At 40.7% G+C, this 13,158-nt stretch overlaps 1 protein-coding gene across 2 annotated transcripts in view; it reads right to left on the bottom strand.

Moving 5' to 3' along the window:
- The window catches only part of col5a3b (collagen, type V, alpha 3b), a 52,088-nt gene that overhangs the window by 30,964 nt on the left and 7,966 nt on the right, over positions 1 to 13,158 (bottom strand). Inside the window, exons 6-12 of one of the 2 annotated variants that reach the window (XM_056767733.1) lie at positions 12,823 to 12,930; positions 6,487 to 6,609; positions 1,620 to 1,673; positions 1,474 to 1,515; positions 889 to 951; positions 723 to 797; positions 544 to 627 (exon numbers count right to left, since the gene is read on the bottom strand). In XM_056767733.1, the coding sequence (XP_056623711.1) occupies positions 544 to 627; positions 723 to 797; positions 889 to 951; positions 1,474 to 1,515; positions 1,620 to 1,673; positions 6,487 to 6,609; positions 12,823 to 12,930 (549 nt within the window). Of the gene's footprint in view, positions 1 to 543; positions 628 to 722; positions 798 to 888; positions 952 to 1,473; positions 1,516 to 1,619; positions 1,674 to 6,057; positions 6,396 to 6,486; positions 6,610 to 12,822; positions 12,931 to 13,158 lie in introns of those variants that run through there. The other variant, XM_056767740.1, reaches the window with a different exon arrangement.

Here is a 13,158-nt window from a genome sequence, read left to right as displayed (position 1 = left end):
ATTTAGTGTGTGCGAGTGTGTGTAGAGTTGATTTAGTTTGTGTGAGTGTGTGTAGAGTTGATTTAGTGTGTGCGAGTGTGTGTAGAGTTGATTTAGTTTGTGTGAGTGTGTGTAGAGTTGATTTAGTGTGTGCGAGTGTGTGTAGAGTTGATTTAGTGTGTGCGAGTGTGTGTAGAGTTGATTTAGTGTGTGCGAGTGTGTGTAGAGTTGATTTAGTTTGTGCGAGTGTGTGTAGAGTTGATTTAGTGTGTGCGAGTGTGTGTAGAGTTGATTTAGTGTGTGCGAGTGTGTGTAGAGTTGATTTAGTTTGTGCGAGTGTGTGTAGCGTTGATTTAGTGTGTGCGAGTGTGTGTAGCGTTGATTTAGTTTGTGTGAGTGTGTGTAGAGTTGATGTAAATTGTGTGAGTGTGTGTAGAGTTGATTTAGTTGTGTAGAGTTGATTTAGTTCGTGCGAGTGTGTGTAGAGTTGATGTAAATTGTGCGAGTGTGTGTAGAGTTGATTTAGTTTGTGTGGAGTTTGAAACAGAGGTACAAGTGTCTTGCCTTTGTGTGCTGTAGGATTGCTTGAGCTTGAGCTTCTTGAGCTGATATCACCGGCCCTTGACTAGCATCACCACCAAACTGAAACTGACACACACACACACACATGATTAACTGACTCCAGACCTGTGTGTGTGTACACGAGCAGAACTCATGTGAAGTCTGACTGACAGTAAACTCACTGGCAGCATGAGCAGAGTGCCTGGAGGACCAGGTATCCCATCAGCCCCTGCCAATCCTGGACGACCCTCAGGGCCCTGAGTTCATCACACAGCACAGGTACATGTGTTTGGAACGGTTGTCATGACGACTGAAGTGTGTAAGTGTGTGTAAGTGAGTGTGTGTTACCAGGTCTCCTTGATCTCCAATCGGTCCTGGAGGACCCATCGCTCCGGCCTCACCCGGCTCACCCTGCAAAGCACAATACACACGGTTCAGAAAAACACACAGAAACACACACATAAACACACACGGTTCAGAAACACACACACAGAAACACACACGGTTCAGAAAAACACAGAGAAACACACACAGAAACACACACAGAAACACACACAGAAACACAGACGGTTCAGAAAAACACACAGAAACACAGACGGTTCAGAAAAACACAGAGAAACACACACAGAAACACACACAGAAACACACACGATACAGAAACACACACAGAAACACACACAGAAACACACGGTTCAGAAACACACACGAATCAAAAAAACACTTTGTTTTCAAAACAAACATTTTTTGCATTTATAGATTTTAAAAAAAGCTTGTGTGGTTGTGAGGACCTCAGTTTTGGTCCCACAGTGACACGAGTCCCCATGTGTTGGTGTTCATTCAGGGTTAGGTCCCCACAAACATATAAAAACACAGTCCACACACACACACACAAGAACTGCTGGACAACACGACAGATGAGAGACGTGAAGTTACCTCAGGGCCGTGAAGACCAGGAGGTCCCATAACAAGAGTCCCCTTCAGAACGCCAGACAGAAAAATACAATATTACATCATCAGCGTCATAACACAATCACATACAATCACACAGTGTGTTACTATAGTAACATTGTGTGTGTCACCTCTCCTAACACTGCCGGCTCTCCTTTCTGCCCTTTCTCTGGACCGAGTGAAGACTGAAATCAGAAGAACACACAAACATCTCAATGTGTGAACCACCAGAGAGAGAGAGAGAGAGAGAGAGAGAGAGAGAGAGAGAGAGAGAGAAAGAGAGATTTATAAATCTTTAATATTTTACATTTCAAAACTCATACATTTCTACATATCACTACTATATAATCCCATTATATATAGGACAAAATTGAACCAGCGTCTTCGCCTTCCAGATCTTCATTACTTCCTGGCGCAATTTCTATGTCAGGGAATCCAATAGTATAATTTTCTTTTCGTGCAATGGTCTCTCTGTAGCTGCTTGGTATTACATTCAAAATCTCTTCCATCAGTTTTGCTGTGAGTCTTAATGATCGTAATCCTGTCACCTCTGTGAGGTTCTCTACTGATCGCCATCCATTATCGTCTTAGAGATGCCCCAGTTTTACAATTTTATTCTTTATTAAGCATGTTTGTATACTCACAGAAGATAACAGTCTTGTCTGTATCAGTGGATTAAAAAACAAAGGTTCTTCAGTAACCCAATGTCCTTGATGATCAATGTCCCTCTTTGCTTTAAAAACAGTTCTCCATGCCTTCAACATAGACCTGTAAAACGGTGTAATCTTGGACAAGCTCACCTCCTCCAGTTTTATTAGGAATAAATGTTCGTCCAAGCCCAATCCTCCTACTCTCTGTAGCAAAGCACAAGCAGTTTGGGCCCAAGTCAAATCTTTATTGTACAAGAGTCTCTGTGCTGCTTGAATTCTAAAAGCAAGGATACGACTCCTCACATCCACAAGACCCTGTCCTCCTTCCTGTACAGGTAGGTACAGTGCAGCTGCTCGGATCCAGTGCTGCCCGCTCCAGAAGAAGTCCACTAATGCTCTCTGTATAAGGCAAATCAGTTCATCCGGTGGCTCCATTACCATTATCCGGTGCCACAGCGTAGAGGCAGTTAGATTGTTAACAACCAAAACTCTCCCTCTATATGACATCTGTGGTAATAGCCATTTCCATTTAGACAATCGAGCAATTACTTTCTCCAACATTCCCTCCCAATTTTTTTCCTGAAATTTGTTATTCCCTAGATATACACCTAAAACTTTCAACCCTTCCCTACCCCATTTCAACCCACCAGGAAGCTGTGGGGGTCCTTTTCTCATCCACTCTCCAATAATAAAACCCTCACTTTTCCCCTAGTTTAATCTAGCTGAGGATGCCATTTCATATTGTTCAATATTCTTAGTTAAAACTGTAACATCGTCTTGGCCTGTAATAAAAATCGTACCATCATCAGCATATGCCGACACAGACACCATAGAACTTATGTCTCCATTTGGAATCAAGACTCCATTAAGATTTCTTGTTAACCTGCACAAAAGAGGCTCAATCACAAGGCTATATAATTGTCCTGAGAGTGGACAGCCCTGCCTGATTCCTCTAAAAACAGGTATTGGTGCACTTAAAACACCACCAGCTTTCACAAGAACAAATGCATTTGATTACAACAACTGAATATATGAAATAAATATGTCCCCAAAACCAAAATTCCCTAAAACATTGTAGAGATAACCGTGGTCTACTCTATCAAATGCCTTCTCTTGATCTAAAGAAAGAAAACCAATTTCATAGTTGAAATATACTTATTTCCATAACATCACGTAGTAAAAAAATATTGTCCATTATAGACCTTTCAGGAATACAGTATGTCAGTTCCTTCTGAACCAATAAACTTAGATAAGCCTTTAGTCTATTAGCTAAACATTTAGAAAATATTTTATAGTCAACACACAGTAATGACACCGGTCTCCAATTTTTTAGAAGACCTAGATCTCCTTTTTTTGGAAGTAAGGAGAGTACTGCCCTACTGCAGCTTATCGGAAAACTCTTACTTTTGCAACATTCAGACAATACCTCATAAACATCTTCTCCCAACACACTCCAAAAATGTTGATAAAACTCCACAGTCAATCCATCAATTCATGGGGATCTACCCTTGGACAACTGCTGTATTGCCTCTGTCAGCTCTTGAAAAGTAATATTACTATCCAGAGCCTTTTTCTGCTCACTGTCAAGCTTTGGTAGATTACTCAGTAGATCATCAGCACTTTCGGTGTCACAGTGTTCAGAAGTATATAGTTGTGAGTAGAACTCCATTGCCAACTTTCTTATTTCTACAGGATCTGTTTTTATAGAACCATCATGGCGACGAAGATGATACATTTGTTTCTGTTTTGTACTTTTCTTTTCAAGATTAAAAAAGAAAGTGTTTGGAGTGTCCATGTCTTTAATAGAGCAAAATCTTGCCCTTATTAACTCTGTCTTTACTTGTTCCTGTAGGAAAGTCCCAAGCTCTCTCCTTTTCCTTCGTAAGGCATCATCATGCACAAGTTCATTATTATAAAAGCATTCCTTTTCTAAAAGTTCAATGTCTCTTTGTAATCTTTCCACAGTTTTCTTTACCACTGATCCAGTACATGATGAATAATTCTGACAAAAAATCCTTATGTTCACTTTACCCACATCCCACCACTGACTGAGATTTTCAAATGATTCTTTCTTTATTTTCCATTTCTTCAAGAACAGATCAAATAATTCACAAAAATGAACATCTTGTAATAATTTAGCATTAAATGCCAATAAAAAATACATTTTGACGAACTTTTAAAATGAAAATCAAAAATAACCATGTGATGGTCTGAAAAACCGTTAGGCAAAATGGAAGTATTCATCACCCTATTTTTTTTCCATAATTTACCCAAATAAAATCTATCTAGTCATGCACCACAGATTCTCTCATCCGTTACTTTAAGCCAAGTATATTGTCTGGCTTTTTTATTGATCATTCTCCATACATCTAGTAAATCAAATTCATTTAATTCTTTCATCAACACATTACTAGATCGACTATCTGGCTCTTCACCATTTCTATCAATTGTAAAATCTGTGGTGCAATTCCAATCTCCTCCCAAAACAATACATTCATTACTATTAAGTGTCCGAATTTCTTGTCTCATTTCTATAAAAAAATCCATCCTTTCAACCCCATTATTTGGGGCATAAACATTCATTAAAATAAATACCATTTTTTCAATCTCTATTTTAGTTAATAACATTCTACCTTTTACAACCTCATTTACACTTAAAATTTTTACATTTATATTCTTAGAAAATAGAATTGCTACTCCTGCACTTTTGTTTGTCCCATGACTTAAAATAAGCTTTCCCTCCCACCACCTACTCCATTCATTTTCATTATTAGTATGGGCTTCTTGTAAAAAAACTACATCAACCCGATTAATTTGGAAAAACTTAGAGACTGTAGCTAACTTATTCCTATCTCTACCTCCATTTATATTTAAAGACCCCACCCTCAAATACCCCATAATAAGGAGGAAAGGAAATAGACAGGACAGGAACAAATGTAACTCACAAAGTTTAGAAATCACCATGTGCATTTTTTTTTTAGTTTTACTATTTTCCTTCCAAAGTACGCGTTTTTTCCTTTCTTAAATTTTTTACCATTTTTTTCAAGCAAAATCTCTTTTATATTTAATGCCTCGTAACTGGCCGTTTTCAGTAGCAATCCCCCTGACCCAATGAATTTGTCTATATCCGGAAAAGAGTCTTTCACCTTCACTGTTTTTCCAAACGTTACATCCAAAAACTTATCAATTTCCTGCAATGTGTACGTGTCATCTAAGACCTGTGACCCTATCTCAAACATGTCAGAAACTGAATCATCATCTCCTATCTCTTCATCCTCAGACATTACAACACATTCAGATGTCCCTGCCACTTCATCATCTACACTTTCATTAATCTCAGCCTTTTAACTTTGTTCAGACAAGCCATGTTCCTCATCTTTCTCCACCTCAGCTTCATTCTTATCACCATCATCATTAACAACATCGCTAACAACATCATCCGTTTGAGTTATACTTTGAGCTTGACCATCACTTGATTCTTCAGTGTTCAAATGTAATACAGTATCATGTCTATTTGCTTCATTAGCAGCGTCACTAGGACCCGCAACTTCTTCATCGTTCTGGGCTTTATGTGGGCACGCCATCCTTTTATGTCCCACATCTCCACACTCAAAACATCTCATACTTCCAGAGTTTGCATAAATCATGTACGCCTTACCTTCATGCCAAACTCTGAACGAAACATCCAAATCTGGCTCATTCAAAAACATGAACACCTGCCGCCTAAATGACATAACATGCTTCAATGCTGCATTTCTACAGCGAAGTGGAACCTTTTTGATTGTGTGATCGCAAACTTCCCATAACGAACTAATCCCCGCTCAATCTCATCATCACGAATGAATGGGGGCACATTCGCGATAGTTATACGTGTCGTCGGCGCAACCAGCGGGGAAACATTAATAAAAACGCCACTTACCGCAATTCCGCTGACAACTAGGCGATTAGCTAACTCTTCTTCCTTTACAAAAACCACAACTGCCTTGTTCATTCTCGATGCCGAAGAAATGTTTTCAAATCCGATCTGTTCTCCAGCGGCCATTAACACGTCTTCCACCTCCACTCCGGGCGCAGGAACACACCTGATTCCATTGCTCAAAGACACACGTGTCGGTGGCTCTCCGCCGTTTGAGACCGACGCCATCCCAGCACCGTCCCAAAGGCCCACAAACCACTCAAACTAACTTCTTTTTTTTTGTATTATATGTTTATATGTTTTAACCAATTTTAAATAGCACTACGGTCACCCTTTCTCACCACGAAAAAACTCCACACACCCCCAAACGCTCCCAGCATGCACAGAGAGAGAGAGAGATAGAGAGAGAGAGAGAGAGAGAGAGAACAATACCTGTCCATTGTAGATCTGTTGTTCTCTCTCTGCCGGCTGATAGTCATACTCATCATATTCATGATATTCTGTGTATTCCTTAAAATATTCTGTGACATTATCAGAGTCCTCATACTCCACCACCTGACATCACAAACACACACAGAATGAGAATTGAACACTCACACAGCCAGAATGATAAATAGACACACAAACATTCACACAATTTTTTTTTAAACACAAACACACAGAATGAGAATATGACACACAAACACACAGATTGAGAATATCACACACACACACACACACACAGATTGAGAATATCACACACACACACACACACACAGATTGAGAATATCACACACACACACACACACAGATTGAGAATATCACACAGACACACACACACAGATTGAGAATATCACACACACACACAGATTGAGAATATCACACAGACACACACACACAGATTGAGAATATCACACACACACACACACACACAGATTGAGAATATCACACACACACACACACACACACAGATTGAGAATATCACACACACACACACACACAGATTGAGAATATCACACAGACACACACACACAGATTGAGAATATCACACACACACACACACACACACACAGATTGAGAATATCACACACACACACACACACAGATTGAGAATATCACACAGACACACACACACAGATTGAGAATATCAGACACACACACACAGATTGAGAATATCACACAGACACACACACACAGATTGAGAATATCACACAGACACACATACACACAGATTGAGAATATCACACAGACACACACACACAGATTGAGAATATCACACAGACACACGCACACACACACACACACGCACACACACACAGATTGAGAATATCACACACACACACGCACACACACACACACACACACACACACACAGATTGAGAATATCACACACATATACGCACACACACACACACGCACACACACACAGATTGAGAATATCACACACACACACGCACACACACACACACACAGATTGAGAATATCACACACGCACACACACACACAGATTGAGAATATCACACAGACACACACACACAGATTGAGAATATCACACACACACACACACAGATTGAGAATATCACACACACACACACAGATTGAGAATATCACACACACACACACACACACAGATTGAGAATATCACACACACACACACACAGATTGAGAATATCACACAGACACACTAACACAAAGATTGAGAATATCACACACACACACACACACAGATTGAGAATATCACACAGACACACACACACACACACAGATTGAGAATATCACACACACACACACAGATTGAGAATATCACACACACACACAGATTGAGAATATCACACAGACAGACACACACACAGATTGAGAATATCACACACACACACAGATTGAGAATATCACACGGACAGACACACACACAGATTGAGAATATCACACAGACACACACACACACACAGATTGAGAATATCACACACACACACACACACACACACACACACACACACAGATTGAGAATATCACACACACACACAGATTGAGAATATCACACACACACACACAGATTGAGAATATCACACAGACAGACACACACACAGATTGAGAATATCACACAGACACACACACACACACACACAGATTGAGAATATCACACAGACAGACACACACACAGATTGAGAATATCACGCACGCACACACGCACACACACACAGATTGAGAATATCACACACACACACACACACACAGATTGAGAATATCACACAGACACACGCACACACACACACACACAGATTGAGAATATCACACACACACACACACAGATTGAGAATATCACACACACACACACACACAGATTGAGAATATCACACAGACACACACACACACACAGATTGAGAATATCACACACACACACACACACACACACAGATTGAGAATATCACACACACACACAGATTGAGAATATCACACAGACAGACACACACACAGATTGAGAATATCACACACACACACAGATTGAGAATATCACACAGACACACACACACATACAGATTGAGAATATCACGCACGCACACACGCACACACACACAGATTGAGAATATCACAGACACACACACACACACACACAGATTGAGAATATCACACACACACACACACACACACACAGACAGATTGAGAATATCACACACACACACACACACACACAGATTGAGAATATCACACACACACACACACACACACAGATTGAGAATATCACACACACACACAGATTGAGAATATCACACAGACAGACACACACACAGATTGAGAATATCACACACACACACACACACACACACACACAGATTGAGAATATCACACACACACACACACACACACACACACACACACACACACACACAGATTGAGAATATCACACAGACACACACACACACACAGATTGAGAATATCACGCACGCACACACGCACACACACACACAGATTGAGAATATCACACAGACAGACACACACACAGATTGAGAATATCACACACACACACACACACACACACACACACAGATTGAGAATATCACACACACACACACACACACACACACACACACACACAGATTGAGAATATCACACAGACACACACACACACACAGATTGAGAATATCACGCACGCACACACGCACACACACACACAGATTGAGAATATCACGCACGCACACAGCCACACACACAGATTGAGAATATCACACACACACACACACACACACACACAGATTGAGAATATCACACACACACACACACACAGATTGAGAATATCACACACCACACACACACAACCACAGATTGAGAATATCACACACACACACACAACACACACAGATTGAGAATATCACACACGCACACACACACACACACAGATTGAGAATATCACACAGACACACACACACACAGATTGAGAATATCACACACACACACACACACACACACAGATTGAGAATATCACACACACACACACACACACACACACACACACAGATTGAGAATATCACACACACACACACACACACAGATTGAGAATATCACACACACACACAGATTGAGAATATCACACACACACACACACACACACACAGATTGAGAATATCACACACACACCCACACACAGATGAGAATATCACACACACACACACACAGATTGAGAATATCACACACACACCACACACACACACACACACAGATTGAGAATATCACAACACACACCACACAGATGACACACACACACACACCAGATTGAGAATATCACACACACACACACACTGATGCGACTATCAACACACACACATATTGAGAATATCACACACAACACACCACACACAGATTGAGAATATCACACACACACACACAGATTGAGAATATCACACACACACACACACAGATTGAGAATATCCCACACAACACACAGATTGAGAATATCACACACACACACACACAGATTGAGATATCACACACACCACACAGATTGAGATATCACACACACAGACACACACACACACACACAGATTGAGAATATCACACACACACACACACACAGATTGAGAATATCACACACCACACACCACACAGATTGAGAATATCACACACACACACACACACACACACACACACAGATTGAGAATATCACACACCCACACACAGATTGAGAATATCACACACACACACACACACAGATTGAGAATATCACACACACACACACACAGATTGAGAATATCACACACACAGACACACACACACACACACAGATTGAGAATATCACACACACACACACACACACACAGATTGAGAATATCACACACACACACACAGATTGAGAATATCACACACACACACACACACACACACACACACACACAGATTGAGAATATCACACACACACACACACACACACACACACACACACACACAGATTGAGAATATCACACACACACACACAGATTGAGAATATCACACACACACACACACACACACACACACACACAGATTGAGAATATCACACACACACACACAGATTGAGAATATCACACACACACACACACACACACAGATTGAGAATATCACACACACACACACAGATTGAGAATATCACACACACACACAGATTGAGAATATCACACACACACACAGATTGAGAATATCACACACACACACAGATTGAGAATATCACACACACACACAGATTGAGAATATCACACACACACACAGATTGAGAATATCACACAGACACACACACACACAGATTGAGAATATCACACACACACACACACACAGATTGAGAATATCACACACACACACACAGATTGAGAATATCACACACACACACAGATTGAGAATATCACACACACACACAGATTGAGAATATCACACACACACACAGATTGAGAATATCACACACACACACACACACACACACACAGATTGAGAATATCACACACACACACACACACACACACACACAGATTGAGAATATCACACACACACACACACAGATTGAGAATATCACACACACACACACACAGATTGAGAATATCACACACACACACACACAGATTGAGAATATCACACACACACACACAGATTGAGAATATCACACACACACACACACACACACAGATTGAGAATATCACACACACAGACACACACACAGATTGAGAATATCACACAGACACACACACACACAGACAGATTGAGAATATCACACACACACACACACACACACACACAGATTGAGAATATCACACACACACACACACACACACACACACACAGATTGAGAATATCACACACACAGACACACACACAGATTGAGAATATCACACACACACACACACACACAGATTGAGAATATCACACACACACACACACACACACACACAGATTGAGAATATCACACAGACACACACACACAGATTGAGAATATCACACAGACACACGCACACACACACACAGATTGAGAATATCACACACACACACACACACACACACACACAGATTGAGAATATCACACACACACACACACAGATTGAGAATATCACACACACACACACACACACAGACAGATTGAGAATATCACACACACACACACACACACACACAGATTGAGAATATCACACACACACACACACAGATTGAGAATATCACACACACACACACACAGATTGAGAATATCACACACACACACACACACAGATTGAGAATATCACACACACACACACAGATTGAGAATATCACACACACACACACACAGATTGAGAATATCACACACACACACACAGATTGAGAATATCACACACACACACACACACACACACACAGATTGAGAATATCACACACACACACAGATTGAGAATATCACACAGACACACACACACACACACACACACAGATTGAGAATATCACACACACACACACACACACAGATTGAGAATATCACACACACACACACACACACACACACACAGATTGAGAATATCACACACACACACACACACACACACACACACACACAGATTGAGAATATCACACACACACACACACACACACACAGATTGAGAATATCACACACACACACACACAGATTGAGAATATCACACACACACACACACACACACACACAGATTGAGAATATCACACACACACACAGATTGAGAATATCACACACACACACACAGATTGAGAATATCACACACACACACACACACACACACACAGACAGTTGAGATAATCACACAGACACACACACACACACACACACACACACACAGATTGAGAATATCACACACACACACAGATTGAGAATATCACACACACACACACAGATTGAGAATATCACACAGACACACACACACCTACACACAGATTGAGATATCACACACACACACCAGATTGATGAATATCACACACACAGACCACACACACACACAGATTGAGAATATCACACACACACACACAGATTTGAGATATCATCACACACACACACAGATTGAGAATATCACACCACACAGATTGAGAAGATCACACACACACACAGATTGAGAATATCACACACACACACACAGATTGAGAATATCACACACACACACACAGATTGGATTGAGAATATCACACACACACACACACAGATTGAGAATATCACACACACACACACAGATTGAGAATATCACACACACACACAGATTGAGAATATCACACACACACACACAGATTGAGAATATCACACACACACACACACAGATTGAGAATATCACACACACAGACCTCATAGTCTGTTGGTGAAAGCGTTGAGGTCACAGCGAGGTCACTGTAAAGGTCACTGTAGAGGTCGTCAAAGTCTTCTTCTACTGGTTTTCTGGAGGGTCTCTGGATCTGCACAACAGCATCACACACAACTGAAGACACACCGGCTGCACTCACCCTCAGATCAAACAAACATCACAGCTCTCTTCACTGTCGTGAGAGTGTCATTAAATCATCCAGTCATGAATAATCTCTGAAAACTAGATTCATGTCAGAACTGCAAACACACACTTTTATATAAGGATGGTGTAGACAGTTTAGCTCCAGCCCTGATCAAACACACCTGAGCAAGCTAAT

This window comes from Triplophysa dalaica, chromosome 2 (assembly GCF_015846415.1).
Source record: "Triplophysa dalaica isolate WHDGS20190420 chromosome 2, ASM1584641v1, whole genome shotgun sequence".
NCBI lineage: Eukaryota > Metazoa > Chordata > Actinopteri > Cypriniformes > Nemacheilidae > Triplophysa > Triplophysa dalaica.
Note: the sequence above shows the minus strand (reverse complement) of the source record. Positions and strands in the feature narration are given on the sequence as shown.